The 18,846-nt window shown below is 35.1% G+C and overlaps 1 protein-coding gene and 1 long non-coding RNA gene across 2 annotated transcripts in view; both read left to right on the top strand.

Moving 5' to 3' along the window:
* Positions 1-18,846, top strand: part of LOC111057433 (acetylcholine receptor subunit alpha-L1) — a 152,124-nt gene that overhangs the window by 68,969 nt on the left and 64,309 nt on the right. Inside the window, exon 4 of the mRNA XM_039435812.1 lies at positions 10,815-10,924. Within this exon, the coding sequence (XP_039291746.1) occupies positions 10,815-10,924 (110 nt within the window). The remainder of the gene's footprint in view (positions 1-10,814; positions 10,925-18,846) is intronic.
* On the top strand, positions 1,433-8,406 carry LOC120353127. Its single transcript, XR_005572196.1, has 3 exons — positions 1,433-1,570; positions 6,514-6,517; positions 8,396-8,406. It is a non-coding gene; the product is annotated as an uncharacterized LOC120353127 (long non-coding RNA).

The following is an 18,846-nucleotide window of genomic DNA, read 5'->3' as shown; positions in this document are numbered from 1 at the left end:
TCCTTGTTTAGTACACGCCACACAGAAGAAGCACTTGAATTGATTTGCTTTGCAACTGCTCTCGTACTCGTTCTAGGATTGAAATCGAATTTCTGCAATACTTCCTCTTCAAAAGCAACATTTCGAACTGCTCGAGGCCTACCAGCAATTACCCTGTCCGTTCAAATGAACCAACTTCTCTCAGCCGATTGTGAGTTCTTGTGAACACCTTGTCGGAAGGGAGACGGCGGTTTGGAAATGCAGCTGCATACATTCTTCTTGCTTCGGTCGCATTGCCAAGAGCTGCTCCATACATGAAGTGAATATCGGTGTACTCCAGCGAACTAAATTCCATTACAATAATTAAATATTTGTGTAGAAGCAACGTAAGAAAATATTGAAACTGGAAATTTAAGATAGAAATAAGACCTAGGAAACGTGAGACTAAGAAATAGGAAGCACTACATCTGGTTCTTTACTTTTAATGAAACAACAATACTTTTACAAGACAAACATTATCATCTGAAAACCATTGTGAAATCATCTGTTTGCCCATATGGAGCCATACCGAGTTTCAAAGCTTCATCTTAAATACATCTGGAATTAAAAAATTAATATTTCTCTGTTATTCTTCGACCAATCTTAATAAATTAGGTATCATTGGAATCGTGAAAAAATTTGCTAACTTTTTTGTCTCTTGTAAATTTTCTGTAAAATAGACGGTTTTCGAGATATTCGCCATCAAAAATTTAAAATGGCCGCCATTTTGAAAAATTTCAACGAAAAATTTTTTTTTTTATAGTGTAGTCTTTATAGCATAAATATTCATGCCAAATTTCAGATCAATACAACATTTCGTTCTTAAGATAAAAATTTTTAAGTGAAAAAAACAAAATGGCAGCTATAAGGATAACCGCTGAGTTTTGGACACTTCAAATATGACATTTGTAGTCTCCTAGCATCCAGGTACAATACCCTAAAATTCTCGACACTACTTCTGAAACACCCTGTATATACAGAAATTGCTTGTCTAATATAATAGGATATAAAATAGCTAACAATACAGCAAAGTTGATGAATCAACATAATATAAACTAAGTAAATAATTGTTGAATTGTATTATATGTTATGAAAAAACGTAATTTCGAATAACTATAGATAATATGGCTATACTTACTTATGCCGGCGCTACAGTCCATGAAGAACCTTCGCCTCCTCCACAATTCGCCTCCAATCGTTTCTTGTCTGGGCTAACACTCTCCACTGCATCACTCCCTTCACACGCAGGTCGTTCTCTACTTCTCTCAGCCAGCTCCTTCTCGGCCTTCCTCTTTTTCTTGCACTGAAGAAGACCTCTCGCATGAGCTTCTGCTGGGCTCTCTCCTGTGGCATCCTCTCTACATGCCCAAGCCAGCTTATTCTTCTTGATTTCACGAATCTGACAATATTCTGCCTCTTGAGTAGGATTTCGATCTCTTCATTATATCTGATCCTCCAAATCCCTCCTTCATTTCTAGGGCCATAGATTCTTCTTATCACCTTTCTTTCAAATACTCTCAATGCATGAGTGTCCGCTGCATTTAGAGTCCAAGTTTCGCAGCCATATGTCACGACAGGTCGTATCAAGGTTTTGTACATTTTCATTTTCGTTTCTCTGGAAATAGCTCTTGATCTTATTAATTGCATATTGGCAAAAAATGCTTTGTTGCCAAGCATTATTCTTCTTTTTATTTCTGGGGATATTCTATTCCCTTGGTTGACCTCTGCGCCAAGGTAATTAAACCTTTCAACCTCTTCAAAGGAATACTCGCCAATATCCAGCTTGCCCAGATGTCGTCTCTCTACAGCTGTCTTTTTCATCTTCATGTACTTTGTTTTTCCTCCATTTACTCTCAGACCAACCTGTCGTCCTTCTCCCTCAATCACCAGAAAAGTTTCTTTCAATGCCCGATCACTCCTAATAATATATGGCTATACATCCACAAAATTGGCGGATCTTTGAACACATCAATGTCCATTTTTTTGAAAGAATACTTAAAATGGGAATCTGCAACTTGCGCCCAGCGGTCAGAATGTGTTTGGCCACTCACAGATTGAACGTAACAAAGTGAACGTCCGTGACGTCATCACGAGTGATGCCATTTCGCTCTGACTAGCAGCCGACATTACGTTCCCCGACTGAAGGAGAGAAATTCAAATTCACTACAGTCTCCTAAGGAAGCTTCAAGCAAAGCACTACTGTATTATGACAACATATTAGCTGAGTTAATGAGATACAAATTTCTATCATATAATTCCATTCTAATTGATATTGAAAGATTGGGCTAGAACCATGATTGTACGAACAATCATTCATTGAGATACAGTCATCTTTGATCTCTGTCAAATTGGTTCTTGCAAACAAATCGTCTTAAACAATCATTCTAATGTTTTGACTTCACAAACGTTTCTGAATTTTTTTTAATGACAAAGACAATGTGGGTGATAGATAAATATATATTTTTTGAATACTTAAAACCTTCAAACACTAATAATTTTGAACCTCCGTCACTCAGCGTAGCAAACATATAAACACTGTTCATTTTCTCACTCATCGTGACAGCCTGAAAGAGTCAATAGGTGCTAATTATCGAAAAGTTGATGAGATGGTGTGGTTTTGACAAACCGGGGGATTCCCGGTCGTCAACCTTTTCAACATATTGATACTGTCAGAGCTGGAAATTCGATGTATTCATGATTTCAAAATTCGTCAAAAGTCTAGATAAATCAATGGAACACTTTTGAAGTCGAAGAGGAAGGAATGGTCGTTATAAAGCAGATGGTTATCGGAAAGTATAAATATACCGATATCACATCAACAGAGAAATAGAGCTTCAATAGAGAGATAGATCTCTCCTAACCAGTGAAAGATAGATAATGAGATAAAGTAGAGGAGTGAACGTAAGGAGATGGATAGCATAGAAGAAGAAAATGATAGAGGAGAAAATAATAAGGCATAGAAGAAGGAAAGGATAGAGAAGAGAAAAACAACGCATTAGAGAAGGAGAAAATGATGGAGAAGAGGAAAATTCATTGAGGGGAGTAAGAATAAGAGAGATTATCCGACGAGGATGAGAAAGAGGAGTACGGTAATGTTTTGAATGGTGAAGAGGAGTGGAGGGAATGTGGCAGTGGATGCTACCACTTTATTATGATGTAGTCTCACAGTGGCTGTAAAGAATTCACCCATATACTCGGAATTGAGTGGAATACAACATAGTCAAGGAGGAGGAAGTGGAAGAAGAAGATGAGGAAGGAGAAGAAGAAGATAAAGCAGAAGAAGAAGAAGAAGAAGAAGAAGAAGAAGAAGAAGAAGAAGAAGAGAAGAAGAAGAAGAAGAAGAAGAAGAAGAAGAAGAAGAAGAAGAAGAAGAAGAAGAAGAAGAAGAAGAAGAAGAAGAAGAAGAAGAAGAAGAAGAAGAAGAAGAAGAAGAAGAAGAAGAAGAAGAAGAAGAGGAAGAAGAAGAAGAAGAAGGAAAAGAAGAAGATGAAGAAGAGGAAGAAGAGGAAGAAGAGGAAGAAGAAGAAGAAGAAGAAGAAGAAGAAGAAGAAGGATTAGGTGGAGATGAATAAGAAGAAGGAGAAGAAGAAGAAGAAACAGGAAGAAGGAGATGGAAAAAGGAGAGAAATAAGAAGAAGACAGTAGAATAAGAAGAATGAGGAGGAGGAGGAGAAAAGGGAAAAAAAGAGAAGAAGAATACGTTTCAATAATTAACCTCTCACACTCAGTCTACAGACAGATCTTTCTCCCCTTCTGTCTTAATTCAACCACTAATGGAGTAACTGAAGATTGGGTGTATTATATTTTAATCATCACTAGTCCAGTCAACGAAAGATAATAAGGGAAAATTTTGGAACAACATTTTTGACCCCAATGCTCTTTTAGGGATAATAAGAGAGTAAACATATCAAAATTCCTCACTCCTACCCAATGTGCTAAGAGGGTGGGGGTGGTTTGAATGTACCATATTATGTTTTTTGCATATATCTCGAACAATATGAGTCTTTCGGAAATGTTATCGAAATACAAAATTAAAGTTCGTATATTAGCCTACAAGTTTCATCTGTAACATTTTTTTATATCTCTCATAGTTTTCTAGATATCAGCTCTCGAAGGTGCCACATTTTAAAGAAACCCCTTCCGGCTTCGATTTTTCAATCTTTTTGGCCTTATAACTTTTCAACGCTTGATTGAAAAAATCATGAGCTTATAGAGCATCGTATTCTCTTCAATGTCATCTATTATTCCACTATGTTACGCATCTCCCTACGATTGTTGCAGCCGTTATAGTGTTGAGTGTAAAATCTTCAGTTTAACAACATTAGATCAATAAATTGACAGGGAAATTTGGAGGGAATGCTTGGAACACAATATTTGACTTCGCAGCTTTGTTTGCACTACTTAAAACGTAAACATATCAAAATTCCTCCTCCCTACCCCTTGTTCTCAAGGGATGAGGGTGGTTTAAAAGTTGCGGTTTTTCATTTCTGGCTTGGACGTATGTATCTTGAGAACAATGCATTTCAGCGACATGACTAATTGATCAAAAATGAAGCTAGATGAATTTCCTACAAGTTTTTTTTCAGTAGAGTTTCGTGATAATTATCTTCTCTATTTTTCGAGATATTCACTTTTAAACGTGTAAAATGTTTGAAAAAATGAAAAATATCATGTTTAGTTATAGCATGTAGTAAATAGTTTGAAATAATTACCACAATATCTACTTCTCAACTACACAAAAATGTAAAATGTTTGAAAAGACAGTTTTTCTTCCAACGTTTTGAACTTTGAGGGCTTATTACTCAATGACAATGCATCAAAAAAATAAGTGCTGAACGGTGGGTTGTAGAGCATTTAATTATCTTCAATTTGATGTTTATTTCACCATTTTATGCTTCCCATCAATTTTGTTATAGCAGCTTAAGTGTTGAGTGTGAAAACATTCAAACCACCCCCACATCCTTAAAACAGGGGGTAGGAGTGAGGACTCTTAATATGTTTACCCCCTTACTATATCCCCAAAAGAGCTGCGGGGTCAAAAACTGTGTTCCAAACTTTTCTCTCAATACTTTTATTTGAGCATTCGTTGCCTGGACTACACGGCTCGACCCATCTTTTGAGTTTGTATCACTGCTGAGCAAAAACTCCAAAGAGGAGGAAATAGGAAGATTTGATTAGATCTCTCGATTGGGGAAATTTTCAATGAATGCTGACATATGCACCAATTCACAATTGAAAGTGGAAAAGTGGAGGGGAGAGAGAAGATAAAGTAAAGATGAGAGGTCACTAAAAGTCTAAGATAAATTACTTTTAACATGAAGAGGAGAAACTCATTTCTACCTTAGCATGACACAGACAGACATCCTGCGCACAATTGGATGTGCCATGTCATTTTGCTTCATGCTCTTGTGATGAAATAGTATATTTCGCACCTAGGGTCGAAAATGTACGTTTTCCGGCTCGAGATCGCGGTTTTCAAGTTCGAGACGAAGTCGAGAACTTGAAGCGTTCGAGAGCCGGAAAAACATTTTTTCCCGAGTTGCGAACGCTATTTTTCGCCACACCAAAAAGAAAAAGCTTCCCAATATATAAGAAATTGAAAAAAAAAAATAAATAAAATTCAAACAGCCTATTTTGATAGTTTGAATCTTGGTTATGACAACTTTTACTGTCAATTAATTTCAATATTACTAATTGATAATTTACAATAGTGACCATATTTTTATACTATTAATATTTCATATAATTGTTTGAATTTTTATAGCTCGCGCTTTGCGCCTGGTGAATTATTTTGAAATAATGTGATGAAAAAGTTAATATAATTGCATATTTCACAGTTTTGTCTCAAAATATATTCAAAAAATTGATTGAAATTTAAATTACGGTAACTAATATAAAAAATAGCTAATAAAAGTCGAAATTCATTGACAAAAAAAATGTCATTGACCGAGATTTGAACCTAGATCATGTTTGTTATTCACTGAGTTTCCAGTTCTGATGTATTATGCCTTTACGCTCTCGGCCATTGCGTACTGTTGAACGTTGGGGCCTGACTGATAACCCTTAGCATACACGTAATACTGTAATACTAGACTTCTAAAAAAGTTTACTTCACTCCTAAAAAGCGTACCGTACAACAGACTTTGGCTCATGACTTATATTATTAAAATTAATATTATTATCTGTCTCACAATAAAATTTTCACTCTGGATTAAGTCAGGTAACGTATGTAGGCTACTATAATAATTAATAGTGTATAGCGGCAAATTTGAAGCCGGTTTGCTGGCATTTTCACAACAAAATATTGCTCTGAAAATAGTTAAATCATAGAGAAAACATTCGAAGATTCAATCTTGAGTGGGCCTGATGTTTTCTCTATATGGTTTAATATTGAAGAAAAATTATCTAAAAGTTTTAATAATGAATTATGGAAAAATTACTAGGAATTTTTCAGTCAAGGCTGAGTTTCACCAGTAGGCTTACCTTAAACTTCAGATCTGTGCTGTATTTGCTTATTATTATTGTTGATTGTATTGCATTAAGAAGTGGAATTCGATAATAAAAAAGAAACAATTATTACTCTACCTCACTTTTAAATATTGATACAATTATTGTACTTTGATTTCAAATTCGATTCTTCACTTTTAAATACTTGTGATACGTACCTTTCTGACAATGGACAATGTAGTCAACATTATATTGTTGAGGCTATGGAGATATATCATCGTATTCTATTGTTTGATATCAAAAACACAATAATAGATATTAAATTATGAAACAGTAATTTATAAAATATATTATAGACATAATACCGCGATTCACGATACATAATTATATAGATTATTACAGTCATTATGAGATTATCTCTCCATGATTTTTGTGAGATCGGACACGATCAGCTGTTATTCAAGGTCATTTTACAGCCCTAGGGTCGTAAAGTTTTACCGGCCTGGTCGGAAAACAATCACTTTCGGCCTCCATATGACGCACGTAAACCAGCTCATTACATCCAAGTGTGGCGAAAACAATATTATACCTGCTGACCAGTATATGACTTGGAACATTGCCAGCAATAGCTGGAAGGGGAGTGTTGGTACGTCGCGTTGGAAAGCTCTCTCACACAGACACAATAGAAGGAGAATGTTGCTAGGTAGTGGGAGTGATTAGTGGAGGATAGAGCATCGGACCTCTCCGTCTTCGAGAAAGAGCCATGTTAAAAGTAATTTCTCTCCCACTTTTAGTCTTATCATGTTTGAAGTTTGACGATAAAATTTTAATGTTTGGATCAGGTTTCTATTGAAAGTTTAATTGACCGAGCGAAGTGAGATCTAAGACTTAAGTCGACGGTTTTGCATCCTCTTTATGTTTATATTTTTGTTTTTATGTTTATATGTTCCGCATTTACAGCAAAACGCGGCAATAGATTTTCATGAAATTTAACAGATATGTATATGTACCTTTTTGAATTTCGCGTCGACGTATGTATAAGGTTTTTTGAAATTTTGAATCTTAAGGATAATGCAAGAGGGAAAGGATTCTTCTTCTATCGCCAATATTAAAATCAGGCTATAGAATTATTCATCATAAATCAGCTGTCGGGTGGATTATTAATTGCTTACAATGACGCATGCAATGAATATCTCAATGGTTGCGTTCAAAGCCACTGATCAATTCCACGTGTTTTTTTTTTACGTTCAGTAGAACACCTGATCACAGAATAAACCACAGAATGGAAAGTCGGCTAGTATCCTGGCACCAAAATCCGCCATCTTGAAAGAAAGTGTAGCATTGTAATATAGCAGCAATTTTAATTTCTAACAAGATGATGCAGTGGTGGTCTTGGTACACTCAAGTATTGGTTAGATTGATACCTTCCATTCTGTACGTATTCTGTGGCTGAACGGTTGCTCATAAGTCATGACTGACAGATGTTTCGTCTGCTGCTTATTTTGTAAACAAAACTAAAACCTAACCTATCTCATTGTATAATCAATTGAAATGAAAACCATCAAGTGATTGGAGTTGTTAAAAATGCTTTGGATAATATTTTAAATGTTATTGAATTTATGTAATCATGCATTTCTGTACTCTCAAATACATTATAATGTATATACAAATACATTATAATAGTCCAGTATAATTGTAAACAACCTCGTATTCAGCCATGTCTCTTCACGTTCAGCTACTCTACGTTCTTTTCCATCGGTTAGTAGAGTATGATCAGTTGATCAGTGAACGAACCGGATATGACGTATTTTTTTCTTATCAGTTAGACCAAAGTGATCAGTTAGACCAAAGACCTTGAAGAGGTATAAACTCACAATGCCTATGCCTTTCAATTGCTAGCTCTAACTTGAAATTAAAGGCTGCCATTGAGGTATTTTAGCGCGAGATATTATATAATGTATATATTTTTGTAATATTATAGATTACAAAAATCTCCAAGATCTTTAGTATGTAATAATCTTCAAGGTTTTCCCCTTAATGGCCGATTTCAATTCCAAGTATACTAGCACTGCATGTGAGTCTATGCATCGTTCAACGACCAAACATTGCTTCGTTCAGAGCCACGTTCACTCACCGGTCTCATCGTTCACTCACCGATCAGTGGCTTTGAACTCAACCAATGTGACTTGGTAAAAAATCAGATGTCATGTGCACTGTTGATTGCAAGCCTCATTGAATGCAATTTTTATGCACTATTAAATGAACTATTGATTGCATGCAATAACGCATGCATTTGATTATTAATAATTGAAATGACATAGTATTGTCTCTCGACCTTTCTCATTTGGGGTATTGCCAGTACGTCGTGAAGGAGATTAGCTTTTGATGTTAGCATTTTCGATACACCAACTCCAACAGCCATTAGCCGTTTTCACACCGATGTCCCGCCGACACGACATACAGACAGGATTTACTCTGATGGTCAGTAAAAGAGGATGCTGTGGTCTTACTGCGCGAGGTCTACTGTTCACAGAGCTACTAGTAAAATAAGTTTTTTATAAAAACTCTAAAGTTGGTAACAGGATTGAAAAATCACCTTGTAGCTTGAAAAATATAGATTCTTACCTTGTTATTCAAATGGAGTTAGTTTTAGTTTTCCAGATTTTTAGTCTCGTGAGCGAAAAAGTGACACTTTACTATTATTTTTCAGAGAGTGAAGTAAGTACGTTAGACAGTAGGTGGAGGCAAAAATATTTCTATTTCTATTTCCAGAAGATTCGAGTCACGTCGTGTCGCAACTCAATATACGACTAGCCTAACCCTAAACAAATTACGTCCTCGTAGTTCCTCTCTGAATGCACCTCATCGGATGCACCTCTTGGCGATGAAACATGGCAACTGCGCTCGTTTCTATGACTACGACGGCACTCTTTTCATTCTCTAATCGGCTTAACTAGTTCTCCATCTCGCTCCTTTTTCGTCCCTCCAGTCGTTCTCCAAAGAAAATTAAAATTCACTATGGTTTCAGTTGAAGTGAACATCTACTGCAAAATTACCTCCACCACAGCACAAATGCCCGGTTGCACAAAAGCCGGTTGAATTTCAACCGTGATTAAGTCAACGAGAACCAATAAGAAGAGGTGTTTTAGAAAAGACGGCTTCTCTGATTGGTTCTCGTTAAATGAATGACGGTTCAAATTTAGCCGGCTTTTGTGCAATCGGCACAGAGAGTTGCAGAATAATTGACCGAGCAAAGTGAGGTCCAAGATTCAAGTCGACGGTTTGGCATTTCTCTTAATGATTAAATGTTTGAATATTCAAATGTTTTTATGTTGCGCATTTACGGCGAAACGCGGTAATAGATTTTCATGAAATTTGACAGGTATGTTCCTTTTTAAATTGCGCGTCGGCTTATATACAAGGTTTTTGGAAATTTTGCATTTCAAGGATAATATAAAAGGAAAAAGGAGCCTCCTTCATACGCCAATATTAGAGTGGACATCAGACTATAGAATTATCTATATATATTATATAAAAGCGAAATGGCACTCACTCACTCACTCACTCGAACTAAAAATCTACCGGACCAAAAACGTTCAAATTTGGTAGGTATGTTCAGTTGGCCCTTTAGAGGCGCACTAAGAAATCTTATGGCAATATTTTAACTCTAAGGGTGGTTTTTAAGTGTTTAAATCTCGTCTTTTAGCATGTATATTCTTCTTACTCTCTTAATTATAATTGAAAAAAGGCCATACCATATGTTAATATAGAACTATAAACTAGAGAGAGTACCTCTTCGAAACAATTGTTAACCGGTAACCAAATTAATAATTTTGTCAGGTTGGTATTAAGTTGAGTTGACTTTGTTAGGTTGGCACCAAGTTGAAGATTAGAATGCATTTATCGCGAAAAAATTGTTGGGCACTGCTACTTCAATCAGAGCTATTCCTGGGAATATTATATTACTAGCCGTCAGGCTCGCTTCGCTCGCCATTTCCGTTTAGCCAGACGTTTAGTCTGGACCCCCGACTGGATCGTCCTAACATATGATAAAAATGTTCAAGTGAAAAATGCAGGCGAGCGAAGCGAGCCTGCTGATCTCATTCTTGGACGATCCAGTCGGGGTCAGACGGATATGGCGAGCGAAGCGAGCCTGACGGCTAGTTCATCATAAATCAGCTGACAAGTGATTACACAGATGTGTGGAGAAGCCAGTCTATTGCTGTATTTCCATAAGGTCTATAGTTTCAATCAGGTGCTTGTGGATGAGAAAACTGCGTGAGGTCTACTGTTCACAGAACTACTAGTATAATTGAATGAATAATTAGAATTGTTTGAATCTGTTTCAGGAATGGCAGGATCACAAATTCCGTTGGGACCCTGCGGAGTATGGGGGAGTGACGGAGCTGTATGTTCCCTCAGAACACATATGGCTACCTGACATAGTGCTCTACAATAAGTGAGTAATAACAGAAACAAGAATTATCTTCACTCTATGGTACTTGCTACAGTAACTATCTTACCCACAGTATGGCCATTTGGAATTGTTTTTCTATATTCCCAATATAGTTTTCGAACTTGAAATAGTGAATCGTAGATAATAGCGAGTAAAATGAAAGGTAGGAAACGTAGCCTGAAAGCTGAACTCCAAAAAACTTTTGAAATATTTCATGATATTGTAATAAATTTTGTTCCATTGACAAAAAGTAATAAAGTTCCCATATATATTTGTAGAGAAATATGATGGAGTTCTCATCACAATAGATTCCATAACATTCAAATATTTTGTTTTATTAGTTGACAGCCAATAAGTCTGACGAAAATATTGTAAATATAACATTGGATATAAACTGTGGAAAAGCCAATTGTTCTAGCCATAGTTCTACTTAATGATTTTAATAAACATGTAAGCAATTGAAAAAGAAAACAACTAACCCATAACCATTATTATTCATATTTAGTGATATTTCAAATCTTAAGCTCGTGGTAATGCAACTCTAAATCCATATTATATCAATAACTATTGAACATGTTATGGGTAGGGTACTCAGTACTGGAGAGAATCAATAATAGAAGTCAAGAAGTACTACTTAATCAGCACTTAATCACGGTTAAAAATTTCATAAAATGATATATTTTATTGAGCCGCAAAAAGAATTTTGAAATTGGATTATTTGAAGCTCGATCCAATAAATTGGATGAGGAAATGCAATAAAATTGAAATTTATCTTTCTGCATATTTATATAGATCACTGGTTCCCAATAAGTTGTCCGCGAAAGCTCTAGAAGTGATCTGCAAGGAATCCGAAGGAAGGAAAATTAATGTTTCAAGCTTTATTGGTGTTTTAAAAATTTTCTTTATTGCCTATATTAAAGTATAATCAATATCTTTTTGAAAATGGTAAATCAAACTCATCGTGAGTTCAAAATATGTTTACAATCGGTAAAAGCATAAGTATAAGTTCCTAATTTCTAATGCTATAAGATAGGACTTGAAAGTTTGTTTGGAACTCAATAATTTTCCAATTAATGGTGATTTGAGTGTGATATTTTTGTTTTTTATTCTGTTTTTAACCGTCAAAATTAAAAAATCTTAGTTTTCGTTGTTTTTGAGTGAAAATGGACTAAATTTTAGTAAAGTGAAATCATAACCCTATTTTGGACTTTAAAAATGTTATCTAAATTTGGGAGAGAAATAGTACAAGGAGTATCCTTAGTTTTTCTCTCCCAATCATTGTTTCTTTGTAAAAAATATGAATGAATAAATAAATGATAAAATGAATAAGCCTACATAAATCTCAATGGCGGATTTGTACCATGTGACCGAGCTAACCAATCAGAAGCGTGATAGTAAATGGCCATACCGTGGGTAATATTATTACTGTAGTACTAGCTTCACCCTCACATCAAACCCAATGGCACCACTCAGTACTCACACTACCGTGACTAAAATCGCAGAGCGACTCCATACATCAGCGCTCAAACTACAAGACAAAGTTTTCAATCAATCAATCAAGAACCTTCTCTATACCACGATACAGCAAGTACAAAAGTGATAAATAATATTAAATATAAAATACAAATAATTAAGTACTTAAATTAGGGTTTCATATTATTCACTACTGAATGAGCCTACATGGGCATATTTTAATTTCTCGATCGATGTAGGCCTACGGTACTCTATGATAGGTACAATTTAGGATAGTTCCGATCTGAGATGGAAGTGCTAACTTACTAGGCGTCAAATCTGCAAAGTCTAGAAACCAATCTGAAAAACAAACACTTCTATTTATAATCTTTACAAGGATAATAATAATAATAAAAGAGTGGGGAGCTGTAAGGTTTTTTGATGTCTCAGAAACTGGAAAATGCAGAATTCTGTTCTGCTTGATACAGCTCGCATAGCACAACAAACGCTCCAACATACTTGGTAAAATAATATAATAACAATAACAATAACAATAATAATAATAATAATAATAATAATAATATAATAATAATAATAATAATAATGATAATAATAATAATAATAATAATAGCTCTATTGACATTCATGAAATGAACAAAAGCCTCTCAATTGAGGTCCATGTTTACAAGGATAACACCACTAAAATTGTTGCAATATACACAAATTTCATTTTATTCTAGGATAATTAGTTAATTTAATCGAATGATAACATAGTAGTAATTGAATAAGCTTTCCGATTTCACCCAATGCTTTGGTTGTTCATGAAATTACAGTAGTATTTGATAGTCTATGGTATATTATAATTTTTTAGTATTTAAACAGGGTGATATTTCACAGGTTTATTTCAATAGCTCTTGGAGATCAAAAAATTGAAATAATTTTATATAATCTATTGATTAAAATCAAGTTTTCAACACTATATTGATGACTTGTTTGCTATAATGTGAGACATATTTATTTATTCATTTAATTCAATCAATACAATATAGTGAGAAACAAGCCTGTGCGTAGACTCGAGTTGGTATTTCAAGTGGAGTGAATCTTATGAAGGGGGAAAAGAAAGAGAGCCTAAATGAATTCAATTGATGAGGGCAATTTCATTCGAATGATTGTCATAGCTTCGTATTGTAGGAAGTCATTCTATATTGTCAAGTCCGCCTGTATTGTATATAGCCAGTCTGGATCGTATAGAGTCAGTCTGTATTGATATAGAGTCAGTAGAAGCAATACCTACTATTACTTCTAGTAGGTAAGTAATAGTAGGTATTGGTAGAAGTCATGTTAATTTTGCAGTGAGGTGAGTCCGCCGCCCGCCAAAACCAGAGCCACAGCCTCCTCCTCACTTATTACAAACAACCAATATTTCAATCTTTTTTTGAAAATTGTAAGACTTGCAGCTGAAAAAAATGTTATTTTGCGGAAATAATCTCTTGAAATCACGATATATTACTTGGGAAATTCAAATATGATTGAAAAATCACAAAGCGACTCCATACATCAGCGCTCAAACTGAGTTTTTTGTCAACTATAAGACAAAGTATCCAATTCCAAATTCAAATCTGATTGAAAAATTCTAAATAAAACGAGCATATTGCCATTTTAAAACTGAAACCTCACCACAAACCTTCCTCTTATCTACAGTACGCATCCAGTATCTTTGACTCCGTGACTTTGAAATGACATAATTATAGTCCAGGTATGTTTCGCGGGGTAATATTCGAAAAAAACATCAGGTTTTAGAGACCCTAGATCCCTAGATGGAGGAAGCTCGCTACAGAGCTTCCCTGAGAGCTCCCTACACGTGAAGATTCTTCATGAATGAGAGAGTTGCAACGTATCACCAACAATGAAAAGAGCATGTTGAACGAATGTCAGCTGGTGGGCTTTGTTGTTCTAGAAGGACGTAACTCTAGAAAGCTCCTTGTGTATCTTTATGGATGCAATACGTTGCTTCTGTGAAGATACAAAAGAGCATCTGCTGCTTATAGAAAGATTAAAGCTTCTTGTTTATCTTTTCGAATGCTACACGCTGCTTTTGAGAAGATACAAAAGAGCATGTGATGTTTATGGGAAGATACATTAAAGTTTCTTGTGTATCTTTTCAGATGCAACACGTTGCTCTTGAGAAGATACATGAGAGCATCTTTTGCTTATGGAAAGATACATTACAGTTCCTTGTGAATTTTTTCAGATGCAACACGTTGCTTTTGAGAAGATACAAAAGAGCATCTGTTGCTTATGGAAAGATACATTAAAGCTGAATGAATGAATGAATATACATTAAACCTACAGGTATAGGTTATTATTGTACGTAGAACAAACCATGGTTACACATGCCATATTGTGCTAAAAGGACGAACTTTTCGGATACAACATGTTGCTTCTGAGAAGATACAAAAGAGCATCTGTTGCTTATTGGAAGATACATTTAAAAAAATGTTGTATGTTTTTGTTTGGGTAGTATTGTAGTCTAGTGACCCTCCGCCGATAGGCAAAGCTACAGGACCCGGACTGTACTTTAAGGCTCAACTCACACTTACGCGACTCAAGTCGAGAGAGACTCGACTCTAGTCGAGAGCATGTATTTCCAAATGGTGACGTCGCGGAGACTAGAATCGACTGTTCTGAGTGTCACCATTTGGAAACACATGCTCTCGACTAGAGTCGAGTCTCTTCTCGACCTGAGTCGTGTAAGTGGGAGTTGAGCCTTAACCTACAGGTAAGAATTATTGTACGTGAAACAAACAAGTGTAACCACGTCCTTTTGAACTAAAATACGTAACTCCAAAAGGCTCCTTGTTTATCTTTCCGGATGCAACACGCTGCTTCTGAGAAGAAAAATAAGACAAATGCTTAAATAAGACAACAATGCTTATGGGAAGACACATTAAAGCTCCTTGAGTATCTTTTCCGATGCAACATGATGCTTTTGATAAGATACAGAAGAGTATGTACATTGTACATTCATTCATTCATCTTTGGCTTAAGGCAGTGCAAAGGCTAAAAATAAACTTTCTACTCCTGATATTTTTCAAAGTTTCTCGATTTGCATATCATCAAGATATCAAAATGGAAAAGTTTTCTCAGGAAAACATTTTTTCCGATCATTAATTTTTGAGATATGAGCGACTAAAGTTTGAACATTTCAAATTCGGTACGATATAAATTCATGAGATTCAGAGGATGAATTTCAGAGATTCAGAGAGATGATTGTTGATCTAGTAAAACAAAAATTATCTGAAAATATAAATTTTTGGAGAAGTTATTCAATTTAACCAAAATAACTAAAAGTTATTTTTAGTAAATTGAATTACTATCTTAAAAATTGATATTTTCAGAAAATTTTCATATTTCTAGATGAAGAAATCTTCATGAAAAATCTATCCTCTAAATCGCATGGATTTCTCTCTTACCGAATTTTAAATGTTCTGTCCCAAAAATTAAAACTTCAGGCGCTCATATCTCAAAAAGTAATGATCAGAAAAAAATGTTTTCCTGAGAAAACTTTTTCATTTTGATAGCTTGATGATATACAAATCAAAAAACACTTTGAAAAATATCTGGAGTAAAAAGTTTATTTTTAGCCTTTGCACAGCCTTAAGGGAATATACATTTTCAAAAATTTCGATGTATTTGAACGGGTAGTAGGCTATTGTAGTCTAGTGGCCCTTCGCCGATAGGCAAAGCTACAGGACCCGGAATGTATAATAGCAAAGACAAGTGATACGCTCCCTTTTCTCTATGACAATAGTGGAAGGTTAGTTGCAATATTTAGGAGTAATGATAGATGAGAAATTGAATTGGTCGGCTCATATTGCATTCTTGAAAAGTAAAATTCGCAAAGCTATTTACATTTTTTACCAATTAAACAAAATTCTATCACTAAAGGAGCTACGAAATATTTATTCTTCTTATGTCCAGTCACTTATCGAAGTGGGAATTTTAGTTTATGGGGTTGCCTATAAAACATTACTACAACCCTTGGAAGTTACACAGAAATCTATTATTAAAACAGCATTAAGAAAACGTATACTCACTCCTACTGATGAAATTTTTGAAAAATTCAATGTTTTAAGTATAAGGCAAATTTATGTAAGAACTATATTGTTATACATGTACAAAAATCATAAAGATATGTTTAAGAAAATTGAGCACAGCTATCGAACTCGTTCGTCAGAAGCAATAGGAATCCAAGTTCCAAGGCTAGTCAAAACTCATTCCACTACAAATACTTATTATATAGCACACACTCTGTATAGAAATCTGCCTGGAAATCTACGTAATACCGAAGGTAAATCCAAATATATTTATAAAAAAAATGTTAATGACTGGTTAAAGGAGATTGGGAGGACAAATAATTCATTCATTGTATAAATAAAGCAAATGTCGTGTAATGATAGTCCAAATTTAACTCTAAATGTTTACATCTTTTATACTTGAAATCCTTGAAACTTCAAATTTTCTCTGATATTAATACCTGATTTACCCAAGAATGTGATAGATGCAAGTAAGGGGACAGTCCGACGTTAGCCAATCATCGCCAAGACCCTCTTCCACACATAAGACCCTCTTAACACAGGCTTTGCCTTTGTGGAGAGTTTTCATGAAGTTCTTTAAAATATAATGTTGTATTTTCTGTAGCTACGATATAATAGCAATTATATTTAGTTATAATAATTAATTTTTTAGTTCAACTGTAAGTTTTATTTATGATTGTTTGGTTGCAAAAGATGTAACGTTGTTGTGTGATATGAATATTTGTACCCTGAAATCATGTATAATAAAAACCAATTTGATTTGATTTGATTAGTTGAATTTCTATCAGACCAGAATATTCTGATTAGGTCTTCGTGCTTCTGAACAGCTCCAGTAATTATGTAAACCAATAGGCTTACCTGCAATACCAGAGCATCTCAACTCAGAAGTATCGTTCCTCAAAAGCCGCTCATCCCAGATTACACGTTTCAATTTTCAGATGGGATGTTCGTAAGAAACAATAATTATCGTGGGTTGTAGCATAGTATAATAATTATCACACCATTATAGTGCATTGTAGCATAGTATAACATTACATTATTATTGTGGGTTCGTCTATTATCTTCCAACTAGGAGAGATATATGGAGCAGAAGAGAATAGAGATAGTTGATACTATTATCGGAAGATAGGGAATAATTATCGGGATAGTGATATTGGGTTGTAGCATAGTATAACATTACATTATTATTGTGGATTCGTCCATTATCTTCCAACTAGGAGAGATATGTGGAGCAGAGAAGAGAGGGGATACAGAGGCCGAGATGGATCAGTGCTAGAGCGGACAGGACAGTCTTCTGTAGTCTTCAGTGAGTGTTGAACACCTCATCATACGCATACCCAGTTTCCCCTTCATCGGCTTGGGTTGATCGTCAACCGCGCATCTTTCTATCACTCTTATTGGCTGAACTGGTTCTCCATCACCCTCCATCACTCAGCTCCGAGTTGGAAAATGTTTTAATCTATACTATAAAAATCTGGTGTGGCGCACTCACACAACTTTCCTTGTAGTTATGAAAATTGATCACCTGACGCTAGTGTTCACGCGCATCTCAAGAGTCTACTATTCAAAGATCTGAGCCAGCTGGTGACAGAACAATAACGCTGGAGACACATGAAGTCTGCTCTCTCTTCATAGTGAATGATTTAATAGAATCAACAGTTGCCAACAGTTTGCAATTGAATAATCACATTTTCTCAAATTTCAAGCTTATTTTCAATTTTAGATGAAAATGTTACTGGACATTAATTGGAGAGATTTTCATGCTCAATCTATCTCACTCGGAAGTTTACGTTTAAATTATATCTGAGACCTGACAATAAGAAATCTAAAATTAAATTTTGCATAGGTGGGGCGGAGCTCCTGAAATTTTTACAGATATGAGACTTGTGGCAGTTGATATAGCTTATCAATGACTATTTTAGGTATAAATTTGATCGAAATCGTTGGAACCATTTTCGAGAAAATCTCGAAAAACCCTGTTTTTGACATTTTTGCCATTTTAGCCGCCATCTTGAATTGCATTTGATCAAAATTGTTCGTGTCGGATCCTTATAGTGTAAGGACCTTAAGTTCCAAATTTCCTTAAGTTATTTCGTTAATTGGGAGATGAGATATCGTGTACACACACACACACATACAGACCAATACCCAAAAACCACTTTTTTGGACTCAGGGGACCTTGAAACGTATAGAAATTTAGAAATTAGGGTACCTTAATTTTTTCGGAAAGCAATACTTTCTCACCTATGGAAAGATGGAAAGAAATAATAGAATAATATAATAAATGGAAAGAAATGGCTTATACACGTACGGGATAGGAAAATTATTTTTATCGCATCGTCACGTCTGAACTACTGGACTGATTAACTTTTGAAA

The sequence above is a fragment of the Nilaparvata lugens genome, chromosome 9 (assembly GCF_014356525.2).
Source record: "Nilaparvata lugens isolate BPH chromosome 9, ASM1435652v1, whole genome shotgun sequence".
NCBI classification, from domain to species: Eukaryota; Metazoa; Arthropoda; class Insecta; order Hemiptera; family Delphacidae; genus Nilaparvata; species Nilaparvata lugens.
Note: the sequence above shows the minus strand (reverse complement) of the source record. Positions and strands in the feature narration are given on the sequence as shown.